A 19,296-nucleotide genomic window follows, 5' to 3' on the forward strand; every position below is an offset into this window, starting at 1 on the left:
AACATCAATTGACAAATTATTAAAATCAGGATAGCCAACAAGCCATAAACTTTTTTTATCTTTAATGATTTTCAGATTGTGTAATGAAAAAAAATTCAGTAGTGAAAATCGTACAAAAGTCAAAGTATTTGCTAAAATAATCATCTTTTAACTTTATTAAAAAATAAAGTCCTGTACTCATCCAGTCAAGTAAAAAAAGTTTTCATTTCATCACATCAATTGGTTAGTTCTAAACTAAATGCCTTAGCAGTTTTTAGTTATATGTTTCCGTTTTCTGCAGCCGCGCTACATCATTATGCAGCGATTTCCTCTTGAATCTCGATCGTTTACCAGATGTGTATTACATTCACTTTATATCACCTAAAAAAAATGTTTAAATGTTGATATTCTAAGATTTCAAGCGTCTTCTACCTATATTTTTTTTTTTTTTTTTTTTTTTTCCTTACCTGCACGTTGTGTAGTTTTTTGATAAATGTGAACGTCTTAACCCCTGATAAAAATAGGTACAAAATATTAGGTTAACACTAAGTTTAAGGTAATTCATTGAAACTGAATGGGATGAAATACAGATTAAAACGCAAGAATACACAAGTTTATTAACTACGCTCAATGACACGTAAACCATATTATGCTGCTGTACTAAATAAAACTTTTGTAAGATATAACTTTATTATTTTACACTGTCATATTTGGATCTGGTCAGACAAAGTAATGTAAAAGAAGTACGAAATACACAAATAAGATGAAGCGAGTAACAAAAAAGAGCCACAAAGAAAAGGTCATTACAAGACTTTGTAGCGTCCACGGGTGACCGTGTGTGTCCCCGACGCCTGTAGCTTAATCAGCTCCTCTTTGATGAGCCTCGAGACCTCGGCTTTGGCTTTGCTGACGGCGAGTTCGCTCGTCGACTCGATAGCCAGGTACAGCTTGCGCTCGCCGTCTGGTGGTGCCTTACCCGTCGCTATGTAAGTGCCACGCACTGTCAGACCAGCCTCGGAGTACTCGCTTATCTGAGCGAGGGCTTCTTTACTTGTCACACGCCAACGCGCCTGCTGCGGGAAGTCGTTAATCTCGAGCTCCTCCTCGTACTTGCGGAAGGTCTGCTCACCCCCTTCACCTTCGCCTTCGATGAGATCCTCTTCTCGAGGCTGGTAGTTCAGCTTCGTGTTCAACTTGGCCGCTATTTGTTCAGCTACCGTCTTTGACTAAAAGGAGAAATCGAGCATGAGACAATTGAGTCACCCAACGCAGCAGTAGGACTCGCATCATTAAATTCCAATTATTTATGGGTTTTCGAAACCGTAAAATGATGATGAATAAAATATATCCCACAACTTACCGTGATTAGGTTCGTTGGTCCAGCACCCTTGAGTATGGCTTCGGTGACCTGCTGAGTAGCTCCCTTGGCTTCGATGCCCAGATTTTTCACGCTATTGATCCTCAAGGCAAGTCGCCTGGCCAACTCAAGCTTCTCCGTGGCACTTGGTACCGAGCCACCGGTGCTTGTCACACCCGTACCCGAAACTGCCGATTTCGGCAGCTCGTGGACAATCTTTTTGGCTTGCAACATCGTCTCGATCTGCTGGTCGATGTCATTTTCAATGTCTTCGTCGTCCGAATCCTGCAAGCCGAGGGCTGCCTTTTGGAACTTCTTCTTCTCGTTGGCCAGTGCAGCCTCGGACTCGTCGAATTTGTACCCCTTGCCGCTAAACCCACCACCCGAGTGCACCTTCTTGCCGTCGGCTTCTTGACGGTTCTTGTAGTTCTCCCACATCAACTTGAGAGCGTCGGGTACGGGCACTCCAGCTAGCTCGTGTGCGCGCACTATGTCACCTGCGTAGCGCTCTTGCTCGGTCGTTATGAAAGTGTAGGCGAAGCTAAAAAATTCATTTTCCATTGCTTGCCAATACGTAGTTGCGACAATAATACATATTAATTGATTTGATGAGTAGTTTAATATACCCTTTGTTTCCGGCGCGACCGGTCCTTCCGCATCTATGTACATAATCCTCGTAGTGATTGGGACAGTCATAATTGATGACTAGCACGAGACTCTTGACGTCCAGACCCCTGGCCGCAACGGAAGTCGCTACGAGCAGCTTGACTTTGCCCTTTTTGAAATCCATTATCGTGGAGTCACGATCGCACTGGTCGATACCACCGTGCAGGGATAAGCATGGATACGAGGCTTTCATCAGATCTTTTAGCAACGTATCGGCGTTCTCCTGTTTGTCCACGAAAATGATAATGGATCCCTTGTCATGGTAGTGACCGAGTATCTCGAGTAGTTTCAAGAACTTTTGGTCGTCTTCCAAAACGACAACGTGCTGCTCGACATCTGGGCAGACGACCGAGCGGCCGCCCACTTGGACTTCGATCGGTTTGGTCAGGATGCGGCGCGCCAAGGCCTCCATTTGGCGGGGAAACGTTGCACTGAAAAGTACAGTTTGTCGATCGGGCCGGACGTTCTCCATTATTCGCATCACCTACAATGTCGTGATCAATATTGGTAAAGTTGTCATTAAAAATTGAATTAAAATTAAAACAAAAGTATCATTACCTGGGGCTCGAAACCCATATCAAACATCCTGTCAGCCTCGTCCAACACGACGTAAGTTACCCTCTTAAGATTGGTCACTCTGCCGTTATTAGCTGCGAGCATGTCAATCATCCTACCGGGCGTACAGACAATGATCTCGGCACCGCGCTTCAACTCGGCTATCTGCTCAGAAATTCCAGTACCACCGTACACGCAAACGTACGAAAGTCCAAGGCACTTTGTGAATTTCTTTGAATCCTTGCCGATTTGCATGCAGAGCTCGCGCGTAGGCGTCATTATGAGGGCAATGGGACCGTCCCCGTCATTCATTGGCGGCTGGTCGAGGATATGACGAAACATAGGCAGTAGAAAGGCGAGGGTCTTACCACTGCCCGTTTTCGCGATACCAATCAGGTCACGCCCCGACATTATGGCTGGAATCGCCTGGCACTGAATCGGCGTTGGTTTTTCATAGTTGAGCTTACGAAGGACATCTAGCTCTTTTTTGGACACGCCACACTGCGCCCAAGTTTTGATGGGCTTGGGGCAGTTTTTCCCCTTGACGCGTATGCCTTCTAGCTCTTCTTTGTACATTTCCACTTCTTCCGGCATCATACGAGCTGAAAAGAGATTTGCATCAATTTGAATGGCTCTGTTTGACTTTATAAAATTTCAGACATAGGATGATGAGGTGCAGCATAGATTACCGATCTCTGGGACTTCGCGATAAAATGCTTTTCTAAACGTCATGTACTCGGTCGAGTTGTGATCAACTTTTGCCAGTTCTCGTTTCTGTTTATTGGCGATGCCAGCAGCTGTTTCGTGAAGATTTTCCCCTTCCTCCTCGCTTGAATATTCCAGTCCATCCTGGTTCTGTTCAATGAGCTCACCTTTTTGTTTTTGTACTTTCTTCTTTGCTACACCTGTTACAATGACAACACCTCCAGACGTTTGGACATCTGAGTTTTGTCCAACTGGAATGACAAAACAAAACTTTAACCGCATCTCATTTTTTGGTGGGTTTTTTTTTATATCTAAGCGAGCACAATTTAGTATGCTTACCTGGCTTAACAGCCTTGTTATCAACTTTGTTGACTTTCCTGACTTCCTCTTGCACTTCTGCCATAAATGCATCCAAAGGGTCAATCTCTTCCTCTTCTTGTTTTTTGACTTCCTCCTTTACCTCTTGATTGACCTCTTTTATTTCCTCATCCTTTATTTCTTTATTTGCAAGAGGAGTTTCTTCGTCGCTGTCATCTTCGAGAGACCACTTCTTAGCTGCAGGTAGCTGCAAATTAGCCAACATCGAAGCCTTTCCATCCTTTCTGTTGGCTTCCAGTTCCTTTTTTTTCCGTTCTGCTCTCCATCTTTCTATTCTTTCTCGCCTCTTTTGCATCTCCAACTCCAAACGTTTCTGCTCTTCTTCCTATTAATTACAACAAAACGAAAACAATTCTAGATAAACTTTTCATTTGGAAAGACACAAAAAAAATCATAATGTCACCTTATCCAGCTTTGTGTGGTCAAATGGTAACTCATCATTGTCAGCTTTTTCCTTATCTTTCGTCCGTTCGCGAGACCTGGATCTGTTGGATCGTTCTTTGCCAGATCGAGATAATTTCGAGCCTGTAAGACGCTTTTCTTTACTGTCTCCACTAGTTTACCGAGAACAATCAATGGCAATTTATATCATTATTTATAACACAATTTTAACACTATTTTGAACTTTTTCATAAAGAATATTCTTGAGAAACCATTGTCAGTTTCAAAAACTGCAACAATTCTGTAATATTCTGATGACTTACTTGGAAAACTGATATCTCAGCAAAAAGTAAAGGTTTTAATAAATGAGAACCACATGTAAAACATAGCTTTGCCAACTACCAGCTTTACAAAATTACCTTGTCACTATACACATGAATAAAGGAAAAAAAAATCTATTGAACTCAATCTATATTCATACGTAACATTGAAGTTGATGGAAATGGAATTCAAAATGCATGCATATCACAAAAGTTAAAATATATTGAGACTACAGCGAATAACTGAATGAGACCATACCAGAGAGTATAGAATATATCTCTGATATAGAGAATATGGTATATAGAATATATCTCTGATACATTCTATATTCTCTGACCATACTGAATAACATTCATTTAGAATCATGATCCCTCAATCTCTTACCCTTTTCTGTCTCTTTCCCTATCACGATCCCTGTCCCTTTCCCTGGACTTGTCTCGATCTGACTTTTCTCTGCGATCACTTCTCTCCCTTTCTTTTTCCCTAGAACGACTTCGTCGCTCACGATGTCTCGATGGTTTTTCTCTTTCCCTTTCTCTTTCTCGGTCTCTACTCCTTGATCGTCTCCTCTTTTTTTCTAGTGATGCTGAGCGAGATCTGGACCTTGAGCGAGATCTCCTCCGGTGGTGTCTTTCCCTTGGGGCATAACAAATTTGTCATTTTGATTGAATAAACCGAGAGACTTTATCAATTTTTATAAATGAAATACATGATAGATAGCATATGACTCAAGTATTCGATGACATACTGGTACATATAGTGTTGTTGGAAATTAATGAAAGTAAAATTTTAATGTACTAAAATATGTGCTGAAAAAAGCAAGTAAAAACTTTTTTAACTTGACGAAGTATTACAGAATTTATGAATAAAACGAAAAACTTGTAAACAGAAGCAAATATGTAAAAAGTAAAATATGAGCATGTTCCAAACACTTGCTAATTAACCTAAAAATGATTGTACCAAAATAATGCACTCACTTGTCGCTACTGCGAACCATAATTCTTTTTTTGTGGATCAACTTTTAACAAACATCGCAAATTCACTATATATCGAAAAAATTGTTTATTTAAATAAATCCTAACCGAAACAATATTGACAAGGCAATTAACTTGCAAGCAGACACACTAGCGGACAACAAAATATACGAAAGTACGAAACTAAGCATAGACGCAGAAGAAATGGAGACAGCTTATTCCAATAAAACCGGTGTGTGAGCGCCTGTGCTGCCACCCTCGTGGCCACCTACGGAAATGACTGAGTGTGTGGAAACAAAGCCAAGGCCAAGAGGTCGGAACAATTGAGCAAAATCATTTAAATGAAACTAATTATTGCATACTCACATAAGAGCAATTAAATTGATATTACTATAAAGGGAATTATATGATCAATGAAAAAAAATTATAATTTTGCTCAATTGCTTCGACCTCTTGGCCTTGGCTTTGTTTTTTTCATTGAACATACAATTCCTTTTATAGTAATATCAATTTAATCGCTATTATTTAAGTATATAATAATTTGATACTGCGTAACTCGTGCGTTGAAGATTATTGAGTTGGTTTTTTTTATGGTAATTTATATCCTTCTACAAAGTTACGGCAATTTTCGGATTCAATAAAGGGGTGGAAATGACCTTACTTCACCTAAGGGTGAGATTACATGGAGTCTAGCAGCTGCAGACTGGCAGACTCGCTCCCATTGAAGCCGACTAGAGTGAGAGAGAGGTCCGATCACGTGACCATGTGCACTACACTCTCTCGATCACTTGATCGGACCTCTCTCTCACTCTAGTCGGCTGTAATGGGGACGATCGAGTCTGCCAGTCTGCAGACTGCCAGACTCCATGTAATATTGTAATCTCACCCTAACAGAAATGCATTATCTATAATCTTAGATGAGTATTAGATGAGCGGTGCAAAAATATCATTTCCCCTTCATTAAATCCCTAAATTGCTGCAACTTCAGTGTTGGACTGTTGAATAAAAATTTTCGTAAAATAACCAATTAGCAAAGTTACGGATAGTTTTGATTTTGTGTGGGGGTGGGAGGCTCCTTTTCGTTAATGTCGACTTTTGGGTAAAAGATAAATTTTAAGCTTGCCTCAAAACAGCAATGATCAGCAACAACTTTTCTTTTAATCCGTCGGACTAAGTTGCGGCTGGTTTGTAAAATCAATCATATAGCACTAATTGAGTTACCACCATAACTCTTCCTCAGAATAAAACATATGACAAAAATGTTTCGAATGTTCTAGCATTATGAGGTTTTTTAATACGGATAAGAGTTGCGGCTGGTTTAGATTTTTGACTACCCTCCTCTGGAGCCGTACCATATAACTTTTTTTAGCTTCGCGGGCCTATGTTATAACATAGGCCGATGTACATAAAAATAGTTATATCCCGAACAGAAATTGAGTTCAGGCACTGAACAGGTCCTGGACAGGTGCCTGAGCTGCCTGCGCAGGACCTGCTCAGGCATTAATGAAATTTTATCCAACGATGTGCACAGGACCTGCTCAGGCTCCTGCACAGGCAGCCTTAGCTCAGGCAACCTGGACAAATATAATCTAGTCCTGAACTGACTTTTACACAATTAAATAGTAAGGTTATGTTACATAAAAAAATGTTTTTAAACAGAGTAGTTGATTTCAGTAAAGTCTTATGCGATACAGGTAAGCTGGGAATGTGATATTGCAATATTTTTTAAATTTTATCCATGTGGCTATTTGCAATAAAACACTCGAAGTTGTACATACAAATCACGAACTTTATCAATATTGACACTTGTTTATTTGTTATTTTTTTATTATTTTTTTTTTTTTTTTTTTTATCTTACGCACTGTCATTAGTTGTGTTTAATTCTTCAAAAATTTCTTGCTGAATATCGCTCTAAATTTCTTGCTTATCAAACTGTACAGTTGAGTTTTCACTAATATTATCTGTAAGTTTAGCTTTTTTTTATTATTTCCAATAAATCTGTATGATTTTCTTTTTTCCGAAATTTTTCTTTTACGAATAATTTACATTCTATATTTATTTCGCGTCTTTCGTCGAGAATAATGGTTTTGCTCCGTTTTACATTAAGTGAAAAAAAGGTTAAGACTATACTGTAGCAGCAGACAGTTGATTTTTTTTTTTTTTTTCTTACACTGTCATTAGTTGTGTTCAATTCTTCAAAAATTTCTTGCTGAATATCGCTCTAAATTTCTTGCTTATCAAACTGTACAGCTGAGTGTTCACTAATATTATCTGTAAGTTAAGCTTTTTTTTTTCATTATTTCGATTAAATCTGTATGGTTTTCTTTTTTCCGAAATTTTTCTTTTACGAATAATTGACATTCTATCTTTATTTTGCGTCTTTCGTCAAGAATTATGGTTCTGCTCCATTTAAGATTAATTGAAAAAAAGGTTAAGACTATACTGTAGTAGCAGACAGTTGATGTCAGTTCAGGCAAGAGCACCGGACCTGTTCAGGAACTGTGCACAGCCTGAACTCACATATGCATAAAATGCCTATCTTGCCTGTGCAGGACCTGCACAGGCAGTCAGGCAAGCTACGGCACATTTCTATTCGGGATGGTACGGCCCCGGACTCAAGTTTCAGCTCTTGCCGCTCTTGATCTACGGGCTCGGGCACATGGAGAGATGGAGAGCATAACGCGTACCGCCCCGAATAGAAATATATTCCGTTTACCTTAAGGCTCCTTCAGGGCCATCTCTTGCAACCGGACACTATTTTCTATGGCCCCTGTAGGTAGCGTTACCAGGTGCGTGCCCGGGCGGGTTCAGGCGACCTGAAGGTACGGTTACTATATACTGACCATGCTCGGCCCTGAAGATCCATCTTCAACTTGGAGATTATAGCTTCTGCTCCGATTACTCCAAATTATCGTTGTATACAAATAAGTACTTTTAAAGTAATAAATAAACGTGTACTATCGATAAAAAGTTCGAATCTCGTTTGTACTGTAAGAAAGTTCAAATGCGATGTATAAGAAAACGGAAAGCCGAAAAACTCGACAATAACAAAAAAATTTCGAAAACCATCAATGTGAGAGATGCAATACACATTCAGAATTTGGTTATTGAAAATGAAAAAAGTATTGACGTGGATAACAGTAAATATGATAATGAAGATAGCGATGGGAATAAATCCGAACAATCATTTATTGCAAAGGTCCTGACTAACTACGCATTTATGCAAGGGTGTGCAAGCCAACTAATGGACACATCAATTTTTTTATTGAAGGAGTTGAAAAAGTATGATCCTACTTTACCCACGTCACATAAAACATGATGATAATTTTTAACTTGTATATGTTAAGAAATAAACATTTTTTATTTACCTTACATTGTTTTTGCATGGTTTTATTTTTATTAGCTACCCTATATTCATGTCACCGACGTTTGTTAAATTTATTATTTCTTTAATTTCTACTTGGTACCTTACGGGCACTCCACGGTCCATTCCTGGCAACCGGAACCTAAGGAAGCCTGAACCTGCCCGGAAACGCACCTGGTAACAGTTTGTATACTGCCCGGAAAGACTGCCGGAAGAGGACCGGAGACCAAGCTTAAGGCACCGGAGCTGGCCCTGCTACCCGCCGGAATGTGTATTTCTATTCGGGGCGTAACCATTTGAGCTAATGTGAGTGTAAGAGACATGATGTAAATGTAAGATGTAAGCATGTAAGTATAGATAAGGTGTGTGATCTGGAGCCGTACCATATAACTCTTTCCGCATCGCGGGCCTATGTTTTAACATAGGCCCGTAAAGCGAAGAAAAGAGACTTGTAAAGTTGGCGCCCGTAAATATTAAATATTAATATTTTGCACCCATTCAGGGCTTAAACGATTCCTCCTTACTTGCGGATTTATCCTCCACTTGAATTTTTATTTGCGGATCAATAGTTTGCGAGATATTTGCAAAATAAAAAGTCGAAAATGGGCGCGGCGCTGAAGTATAAAAAACTTTGTTTTAAGTGCTAAATTGGGTTAAAATCCAATTCTACCTGTACGATTCGATTCCTCCTCATTTGCGGATTACGGAGGTATATAAATTAATGTAATTAAATGTCACAAAGTTTGTAAATAATGAATTTAATTATTGAGTGAGAGAATCTAGTAACTTTTGTTTAGTGACTTTTGGTCCAGTGCACCGTTCCTGTTGTTCGGTACATGTCGTTTCCTCCGTACAGCGGGTTCTACAAAATATTTATTAGAATAGAAAACTTTAGTAGGTATTAATCTATTAATTATTAGTTATTAGTTATTCAGCCTTTGGGTAAATACACACACACAAACACATTTTTCGATGACTATGCAATCTAGAGTAAACCCATTTAATAAACATTTTTTAAAATTGAGTACTTTTAAATTTATTACTGGGGCTGTGTTTGCATAGGCTCCGTTTGTAGTATGTTAAGGTCACGTGATCATTTATGATAAGTGCGAGTGAGACGGTGACATCATGCTGTCTCCCTCGCACTTATGATAAATGATCACGTGACCTTAACAGACTTAATAACAAACAGAGCCTTAGGCGAACACAGCCTGTGTCACTTTTATCCGTTTCCACTGGTCGGTAACTTGATCTTCAATTCGCCTGATTGATCATTTACGCGTGAAATTTGAATGCTTGAGCTGTTTTCTAAAACTTGTCCAAACAAAATTATGACTAGTGTGCTTACTTAGCTGTGGCTTGTATTGTAATGATAGCTGTACTGCTACTTTTTAGTTGTGTTGTTATTTGTTTCTTGAATAACAACAAATATTAAAATTTCGCGCGTAATGAATAAATATTAGTCCACAGTGTTTGCCACAATAGATTCCAGATATTAGATTCTCAAGATGAAAAATCTGTATCTATTGACAAATAATATTTTCTTTGAGTTTCAAGTATGTAATGTATGTGTGTGTGTGTGTATTGACTCAAAAGCTGAATAACTTATAACTAATAATTAATAGATTAATACCTACTAAAGTTTTCTATTCTGATAAATATTTTGTAAAACCCGCAGTACGGAGGAAACGACATGTACCGAACAACAGGAACGGTGCACTGGACCAAAAGTCACTAGACAAAAGTTACTAGATTCTCTCACTCAATAATTAAATTCATTATTTACAAACTTTGTGACATTTAATTACATTAATTTATATACCTCCGTAATCCGCAAATGAGGAGGAATCGAATTGTACAGGTAGAATTGGATTTTAACCCAATTTAGCACTTAAAACAAAGTTTTTTATACTTCAGCGCCGCGCCCATTTTCGACTTTTTATTTTGCAAATATCTCGCAAACTATTGATCCGCAAATAAAAATTCAAGTGGAGGATAAATCCGCAAGTAAGGAGGAATCGTTTAAGCCCTGAATAGGTGCAAAATATTAATATTTAATATTTACGGGCGCCAACTTCACAAGTCTGAAGAAAAGTTATATGGTACGGACCCTGTGATCTGTGATGGCGCAACTTTCCGATGAGTCCGAGTTTCTCCAATAGCGTGCCTCATCCGCACATCGTCCATATTGGGATTTGAGCCAATCCGAATGTAGCGGTATTTCAAAAATATGATTGTCAATGGTTTCAAAAAGGTTTTAGCTTACATTACAATGTTAAAAGTGATGCTTAAAAATTGTTGCTGAAAACGAGAAAACATCATTTAACAGTTACTTCGAATATTGATGAGACAATAAAAAAATACAATTATTACCGGATTTAATAAAGAAATGATCTGAGGTAAATGATGCATGTAGTTATGGTAAAAAAAATCATCAATAAGTATATTCTAATTTTTTTTAAATTAATGAATGAATTTTGGTTGATTTGATGAATGAATTGTGATTGTTCTAATCCGGTTGTAAAAATATAAACAACCCACGATGCATCAACAAAAATAAATAAAAATTGATGGCAAATGAACTCTACTAATAGATAATATTTTAAAGGGCTCACTACCTATGTACAACAATAGTTAAAAAATCACAGAGCTTTCAATGTTTTAAAAAAACAATAATTTTATTTGGTTTATGTACATAGTTGATAAATAATAAAAAAAATATCGTTTCAAAATAAACTTTTTTTAACTACAACTCAAGAATAGTATAAATATCTTTTATGAATATGTACAAATATAACTGTGTGACGTAAGAAATAACACAACTTTCAAATTTGTTTGTGAATAAATTAACAAATCAAGATATATACTTTAAAGTTTTTGCAGATCTTGCAACTGTTCTTATTTTTTTATCGGATTCATTTCTTTTTTTATTCAGATGCCTTAATCTTCTATAAGTTCGTGTTCTCACAAGACATAACAAAACTTCATCTGGTAAAAAATACCCTGAATTGATTTTTAACTTTAGTAAAGCAGCTACTTTTTGAAAAATATACTCTGTATCAGATAAAGCATCTCCATGAAATTGATGAAAAATTTTTTCAAGTAGATTAGCAGCTGATTTCAATTCTTCACTTGGATAAAGTAAGGAGCCTCGAGAAACATGAACCACCCAAGATGGAATGTCAGAAAAAGGCATCTCTCGAGTTGGTATTCCAAGATCAGGATATTTAACTCTATAGCGGTGGGCTACGTAGCCTGCAACATAAACTTGTGCTTCTTCTTTGACAATATCTTGAATTAATTCATTCTCAGTGGGTTCTCCAACATCCATACATAAAATAAAAATTGAATTGCGAAAAAAACCAAAGGTATTTTAGGCTGTCCTACAAGTAAAGTACAAATTTGTATCTTGGAGAGAAAGTGCACATTGGTACATGGCTATGTGTGTTTTTATCATCATAATTATTATTGTCATTATTATTATTATCATACTTAGTACAGCTGATAATTTAATTAAAAAAGGACAATCTTTAGTGAAATTTTTTACCTTAAACAGTGTTATTTTCAGTTATCTTAAACCTTTCATCATCAAACAAGGGTCCTAAAATTTCTCTCATTCTTGCACTTTCCAAAGACCTACACTTGATTAAATTAGATTTAGATTTCATGTCATTTGGCCTTTCTAATAGTAAAGAATCTTCATCGCTTTCGGTGTTCACATTTTCGACAAACATAGAGTAGCAGTTCTTACCAAGAATATATCACTTCAACCTGTACAAAAACTGCACAGCTGACGGCTTGTCGTGCATAGCACCCATCCCTCTTATAAAAGAAAAAGTATTTTCAACCACATCTTGGTTTAACCTATTCGTCAATATGTATTGAATCTTTATGTCATCGTGGTTGTATTGTTCTTGTAGATACAGAAGTAATTTTTGGAGTGCATTATTATTCAGAATAACACCCTTTTGAAATGGAAGAAGGCTTTTGTGTTTCCCACATCTAACACTCGTCATGTAATCGGTCATTTTAATAAGCACTTGATTTTGTCTTTCTATATGTGTAAGCCATATGCATAAGATTCGTTTGTCTTACCATGCTGAGATCTACTATTGAAAATATCGAACCAGTCATTTACTGTTTTAAAAAAGTCTGCGCACTCATTCCAGCTTGGTATCTTCAGAAAACCATTCATTCCAAACCATCTAATTGCTTCAGCAACAGTATTGGGAAAAACTTGAGCCGCTGATGAGACTTTCTGACGCTCATTACCGGCAATATCTAAATGCTTTTGGTCCAATTTGAAAGTTATATTTAATTCCTTTTTATTCAAAAATAATAACTGTTCTAGTATACTTTTATCAAATACATATGTCCATCGTAATTAATGACAGAATCAATAAAATGATTGCGAATGAGTTTCAGTAAATGAGGAGGGTCTGCAAATACGAATATTTTAAGATTTTCATTACTTGGATGCGGAAACCAACAACTATTATTTTGCAACAAACCAATGTTAAGAGCCTTGTAAACTGAACCATTGGAAGAACCAAGATCTGTCGTTAAAGCTACTATACTATGAACCCAGCTTCGTACAGTTTATTAGCCGTTTCCTTTACTATTTCAGCCGTTAATGGTGTACTATAACTATAATATACAGGTTGCTTCCATTTTTTTAAAAGTCCACGAGCCATACCAAGCTGAACAGTTTTATGGGGACCCACTCTTTTCTCTTTTACTGGATACAGTTCAATATCCTGTGAAACATAAATTTCGTCAAAAGATAGAACACATATTTTTTCAAAGGAGGACACGGTTTTTCCAAATTTCTTTCATGATTGATAAAACTTCATGAATAACTCCAGGACTTAAATCAACTGCAGCGACTCTTTTCCGTAGAGTAGATAAATCAGGAAAAGGTGTGCCATTATTTCGAAAGTATCGGTAGGCTTTTGGCGAAATGCTTCTAAGAGCTACAGCAGCAGCTAGATCTTCGTTGCTCCATTTAATTCTCTTATTCGAACTCAAAAGCTTTTTGATCTGGCCGTCTGTAAGTATAGGTTTTAAAATATCATAGATCTTTTTTTCGACGTCAATTTCGTGTAATTGAAATTCTTCACGTATTTTCCGTAATTTTATACTATCAGATTGTAATTCTTGTCATTTAAGCCGTAGTTTTTCACGCTCTCTTTTCAGTTTCAGTACCAATTCAACATTTTTTTTTCTTAAAGCATTATTTACGTCTTTTAAATATTTATTGTCATCCTTCAGATTCTTTATTACTAACTCAAAATTTCTATTTTCGTGTACGTACACTTTATTACCACTCTTTTGTCTGAAAATAATTGTCATGGTAACTGAAATAATTATAGATACTAGAGTGTAACAATTAAATCAAAATATTAACTAACTTACGTATTATCAAAGGTATCACTATTTTCTGAGCCAACTTTTTCTTGACTACACATACAGATTAAATTAATCATTGATAGCAATGTGAAGGAGTATTTAAACATAAGTAATTAGGTTAAGGCTGTATAAAGTTGAATAGCTACGTTTCTTACCAAGATATTACTTGTGATTTCAAAGGCTCCGGTAAAATTTCGTTGTCCTCGCAGGTAGTCAGTTGCGTTTGTACACCTGATTCTGTACTTTTGTTCAAGTCAACTTTAGCTATTTTAAAGGCTGCTGTGTTCAGTGAGGGTTCATATTGTACTTTTCTTTTAGTTGCACATCTGAGATTACTACATGAAATTAAATTATTTCTTAGATAAACAAAAACCCTGTAAAAAAATACAGTGTATCTTGTACATACATGGAGTCTAATTTGATTGTTGGAACAGCTGATTTGGATAAAACAAATATATTTGTATCACCAGGGACGATTAAGTGTTCTGGCTTTTTCTCGTAACTATCTTGAGTGAAATGTACAGAGCATACCCTACCTGCGATAGAAAAATATTTAATTGTTAATTCATTAGCGTAAAAGTACTTATATAGCCTATTTATACCCGCCATTTGTAAGGTTAAGCTTATTATTTTTACAAGCTTCGATCCACTTTTTACAGACATCAGGCTGCTTGGGAAATGTAAAGAACTTTATTCCAGTATTTTTCGTGTTTCCATTCCAATTTGAACATGATGCCACCGAACACGATGGCATATTGTAAATATTAATTTATTAAGTACACCACTCAAGTTTTCAAGTGTCATAAGTGCATGTATATCTTAAAGTAAACAAAGCAGACTACACAATTCCAACATGGTGGAATTACGGATGTGCGCAGGAACTATAGAGATATAAGGATCCTTATGGAGCTATTCACATAGAGATTTTTTGCTCATTTCATTGTGAACGTTCATGGGTGTAATCCGCAATCGCCGCCAGCAGTTACATATGTACGACGCGACGTGACAACGTTGCGTGGTTGGGGGCGCTACTGTCGATTTACTGGTGATGTGATCCGCAATCTCACCAGCAGTAAAGCAGACGACGTCGGTCTACTTGCTCTTTTTCGTGACATTTTCCGACATTCTATCGTCTGCTTTGCTTTGTTTACAATCAGAAAATGTCACGAAAAAGAGCTAGTAGACCGACGTCGTCTGCTTTACTGCTGGTGAGATTGCGGATCACATGAATCACATCACCAGTAAATCGACAGTAGCGCCCCCAACCACGCAACGTTGTCACGTCGTACATATGTAACTGCTGGCGGCGATTGCGGATTACACCCCATATTGAAAAGGGGGTTCCACTGTTCCGCTAAACTCAAATTGAGTGAAGAGACTGAACAGACCTACACTGTGTTCTCTGTCAGGAGCTGAACAGACCTATACCTCTTTTTCCATCAGGCAACAAATTAAGCCTATGGTCGCAACTATGTTGACTGACAGAGAACACAGCATAGGTCTGTTCTGGATCCGTACCATATAACTATTTTTCTGTACATCGGATTATGTTATAACATAGGCCTGTGAAGCAAAAAAAGTTATATGGTACGGCCCCAGTCTGTTCACTCAATTTGAGTTTAGCGGAACAGTGGAACCCCCTTTTCAATATGAACATTCACAATGAAATAAGCAAAAAAAGTCTATGTGAATAGCTCCCTTACCTACTTACATCATGGCTACGCGGCATGGTGTAAAAAATACATAAGGTGGGCTCTTCAGCCCCCGAACTGATCAGCCAATCAGGAGGCTTGGAACAAGCGACCTTCCTACTGGATTTTCCACCAATGAGCGTAGAGAGCGCGTTGTTCAACTACTGCTAAGTAGACATAAACAAGAGTACAGGGTAAAAATTTCCTCGATGAATAATATGTTTAGAATTTGTTTGGTGCACTGTTTTATGTATAAATATAATTCTATATGATGATCTGATTATTTGTAAAATATACAATGCATAAAGTTTATTAAATACTTCAATAAACAAATTTAACAATTTTTTTTTTCTTTTTATGAGAATTTTAACATCAGTTTTTTTGTTCATCTCTGGTAATATAATTTACGTTATCGTACGTACAAAGCTTTTAATTTAATACTGCTTCTCGAGGTGAGTTGTATTTATTTTCAGCAATAAAGTGTAAGTAGTTGAACAACGCGCTCTCTACGCTCATTGGTGGAAAATCCAATATGGAAGGTCGCTTGTTCCAAGCCTCCTGATTGGCTGATCAGTTCGGGGGCTGAAGAGCCCACCTTATGTATTTTTTACACCATGGTTACGTGGTACGCGTTAGTAACGGTTACGCTCTCAACTGCTCTCAATGTGACAGGGGCCTGACGCAATAACTGAATAAACTGTGATAGAGCTCTCTGATTGGCCAGGTTGTTTGAGATTTGTCTTTGACTTTGTGGAGGCTGCTCGCCCGCCCCTTGCGTTTGCAGCTTGTTTTGTAAACAAACACCAGATTCTCGTGGGTTTTGTAAATCGGCAGTTGCAATTGCAGACTGTCGAGCAGAGCAAATCGTTACAGAATTCGTAGATTCGTACTACTATTGCTGCGAAATGGTTGGAGACGAAGAGTGTCTTAAAAACAAAGATGAGGCTGATGAGGATGTAAGTATGTTAACAATCTACTCTGCCGTATTTTAGCAAGAATTTCATGCTATTGCCATGTAACGGCAAGGTGTATGATGAGAACAGGTATACAAAAATGAGTAACTATTCAACATGTTGCAATTTGTGCATTTCCCCATTATCATTTTCTAATTTTATTATTACGTAAAAAAACAAAGCTTGTCATAATTCGTTGTGTCGTATTTATATTTTTCATTTCCGTAATGTTATTTAATTATGCACTCGAATTATTTTTTGGAGATACACTGCCTTCCCTGTATGCAAAAACAGGTTTTCATGAAAATTTAAAATGTACTTGATAGCTGGTATACTTTGTATTGCCAGGTTTTCACTCGATCCCATATCTGTAGAGGACTTTGTTAGTAAAACAACATTTTTTGCACCTCTTGATAACAAACATGCCGGAGTTTCCCGGCTTATGTTATATATTATTTTCTAATAACACCTCTTAATTATAAATACAGCACAATCGAATAGCAGAGTTTTAAAGTTCTTATTTTTTGATTAACAGGTTGCTAGTGACACTGATAGTATGATCGTTCATCCAGAACCCCGAAAAAAAAAAGCAAAAACTTTGCCCAAGTTCCAACACGTTTGGCTTGATGTTGAGGGCTTCAAGCCATGGATTTCAGTCAACTACGAGGATCTTTACCATGTAAATTGTAAGATTTGCAATGAATCTCTAGAGTGTAAGTTCGATACTCTAGTGGAACATGCAAAAAGCTATGATCACTACCACAAGGCAGGGCTTCAAGATCCCCCTACAGAAGAGCACTTTAGTGTCCCTGCCAAATGTGATAGTAAAGAAGAACAAAAAATAGCCAAAGCTGAAGAAGATTTGGTCAAAATGGCTATAGATATAAAACTACCTCTGAAAGATCTACCTAGTCTGATAAGGAGTTTGAAAAATATTAACCCAAATCCTAGCAGCATTTTTTATCGCGTAGATATGAACGCATCAAAAGCTCGAAAAATTGCAGAGAAACTTTTGGGAGCTGCTGAAAAAAAGAAAAAGACATAAATATTTTGCAATACCAAATTCTCAGTGTGCTTCGACAACAGGAAAAAATTGGCTATCCTAGACGGATTTAGTCAATCAAACATATGTTTTATCTCAACAAAGCTCTGGGACTTGGTATTTTGTGATACTAGATTTTCATAAGCCATTTATAGATTATAGTAGTGGTGATTTTGGAAATGAAGATGCTTCAATGATACGAATTTACTACCAGAAAAAGGAGCGAATCAAAAAAATATAAAAGAAATAACTATATATTTTTGTATTGTTTAATAAAAAATTTATAAAAATCTTGAACCTTATGTCTTTAGGTTATACCAATGTTATTTAAATTATCCTTACAATTAATATTTCATATTTCAAAAATACAATGTGTTCAAAAATGTGTTGAGATACAAATAAGACGTTTGGAGTTAAAAATTCGATTACTTTTTGAATTTCAAATTTCATACTTTATGAAAATTGTAAAACAACATTTAAAACTTAAAAGTAATTAGGCATTTTTACAAAAAAAAATTTATTAATTTCAGAGTGGCATTTTGGTACAAGGGGTCGCTCCATTATATCGGATAAACGATATTTCGGTATACTTAGAATTTTATCCAAACTAATCTCTGATAGTTATCATTTTTAATTTAGATATATAATGATGAGAAGCATTATTTATTAATTGATGTCATAAGTTTTGAAAACTTTAACAAATTTTTTAACACAATTTGGTCTTGAAAGGTTAAAACAAGAGATCTATTTCTAAAAATCACAGTTTAAGAAAAAAATTCGAATTCCAGATGAAGATGAAGGATGCAATGGAGGCGATGTCGGTGGAACAGCGCTTCCTTGCGTACAACAGCCAACCGGTGCACGGAATGTCGAGCATACAGAACGCCAACAGCGAAAAAGCAAAGGAAGTGAGGTTTGCATCTTGAGAACTGTGGCGAGCATCAGTGGAAGACGAAAAAAATATTCAAGTACAAAAGAGGAAGAAAAACATCCACCCATCAACTTAACTACCTACACTCCCACGAGAGAGCTTATAATCGAACATTTTAGAACCAATATTCTACCTCATATATCTCTTTTTTTGCTTTTCTTCGCGATAGAATGTAAAAAATATTATGGTTCACAATGGAAAAATATAAAGCAAACTTATAAGGGCGCTTTTTTCTCTTCACGCGTTTGCAAATACATTTTTATTTTATTATGACTCTTTCTTTTCCGTACTCGCACTTGTTACTAACAGTTCAAACATCAAACTTGCATTGAAACATCGTTGTCTTCGGTTCTTATCAATAAAAATCGTAAAATCTAATGCCAAAAACTCAGATGAGAAACCACCTGAGATCTCACCTGAGATTGTTGAAAAAAGTTCTCCTGGGAGCTTGTTGTTTTTTCACTTCAAACAATTTCTAGTCGTTTAAGGTATACGTTTGAAAAAATTTTTTTTTCAGTTTTTCAACCTCATATGCATCGAGACTTAAAAAATTTTCGATAATAAAAAAAACGTCATCTATTAATTAGTTT

The 19,296-nt window shown here is 36.7% G+C and overlaps 2 protein-coding genes and 1 pseudogene across 5 annotated transcripts; 1 reads left to right on the forward strand and 2 right to left on the reverse strand.

Annotated features, from left to right (window-relative positions):
* Window positions 1-647: 647 nt before the first annotated feature.
* Prp5 (pre-mRNA processing factor 5) lies at window positions 648-5,476 on the reverse strand. 3 transcript variants are annotated; one of them, XM_089597354.1, is made up of 10 exons: window positions 5,320-5,476; window positions 4,775-4,978; window positions 4,727-4,732; window positions 4,044-4,194; window positions 3,602-3,965; window positions 3,247-3,513; window positions 2,561-3,159; window positions 1,963-2,486; window positions 1,340-1,877; window positions 648-1,205 (listed from the first exon to the last, which is right to left on the reverse strand). In XM_089597354.1, the coding sequence occupies exons 1-10, from the start codon at window positions 5,337-5,339 to the stop codon at window positions 783-785; spliced, it is 3,096 nt and encodes a 1,031-aa protein (XP_089453480.1). In that variant the 5' UTR covers window positions 5,340-5,476; the 3' UTR covers window positions 648-782. The 3 variants fall into 3 exon arrangements, with proteins under 3 accessions (XP_089453480.1, XP_089453479.1, XP_014212707.2); XM_089597353.1 differs by lacking the exon at window positions 4,727-4,732 and having other exon boundaries at window positions 4,044-4,201; window positions 4,770-4,978; XM_014357221.2 differs by having other exon boundaries at window positions 4,727-4,978.
* A 6,129-nt stretch (window positions 5,477-11,605) lies between these two features.
* Window positions 11,606-14,878, reverse strand: LOC111643337 (uncharacterized; annotated as a pseudogene). The gene is made up of 5 exons (XR_016293407.1): window positions 14,696-14,878; window positions 14,496-14,625; window positions 14,245-14,424; window positions 14,096-14,140; window positions 11,606-14,015 (listed from the first exon to the last, which is right to left on the reverse strand). The product of XR_016293407.1 is annotated as an uncharacterized LOC111643337 (transcript).
* A 1,539-nt stretch (window positions 14,879-16,417) lies between these two features.
* On the forward strand, window positions 16,418-17,995 carry LOC106642443 (uncharacterized). Its single transcript, XM_089597403.1, has 2 exons — window positions 16,418-16,736; window positions 17,269-17,995. Exons 1-2 carry the CDS (start codon window positions 16,686-16,688, stop codon window positions 17,776-17,778), a joined length of 561 nt encoding a protein of 186 aa, XP_089453529.1. The 5' UTR covers window positions 16,418-16,685; the 3' UTR covers window positions 17,779-17,995.
* Window positions 17,996-19,296: the final 1,301 nt, after the last annotated feature.

The sequence above is a fragment of the Copidosoma floridanum genome, unplaced genomic scaffold (assembly GCF_036245765.1).
Source record: "Copidosoma floridanum isolate Cflo_tuat_1 unplaced genomic scaffold, Cflo_Japanese_pri ptg000032l, whole genome shotgun sequence".
Classification (NCBI taxonomy): Eukaryota; Metazoa; Arthropoda; class Insecta; order Hymenoptera; family Encyrtidae; genus Copidosoma; species Copidosoma floridanum.

Bases quoted from the DNA above. Each gene is read 5' to 3' on its own strand.
- Prp5 (XM_014357221.2), bottom strand. From the start codon at position 5,339: ATGGTTCGCAGTAGCGACAA. The intron at 4,195-4,726 runs GTAAGAGATTGA...TCGGTAAACTAG, and splicing joins AGGGAAAGAGACAGAAAAGG to TGGAGACAGTAAAGAAAAGC. The intron at 3,514-3,601 runs GTAAGCATACTA...TTGTCATTCCAG, and splicing joins TAACAAGGCTGTTAAGCCAG to TTGGACAAAACTCAGATGTC.
- LOC106642443 (XM_089597403.1), top strand. From the start codon at position 16,686: ATGGTTGGAGACGAAGAGTGTCTTAAAAACAAAGATGAGGCTGATGAG. The intron at 16,737-17,268 runs GTAAGTATGTTA...TTTGATTAACAG, and splicing joins AAGATGAGGCTGATGAGGAT to GTTGCTAGTGACACTGATAG.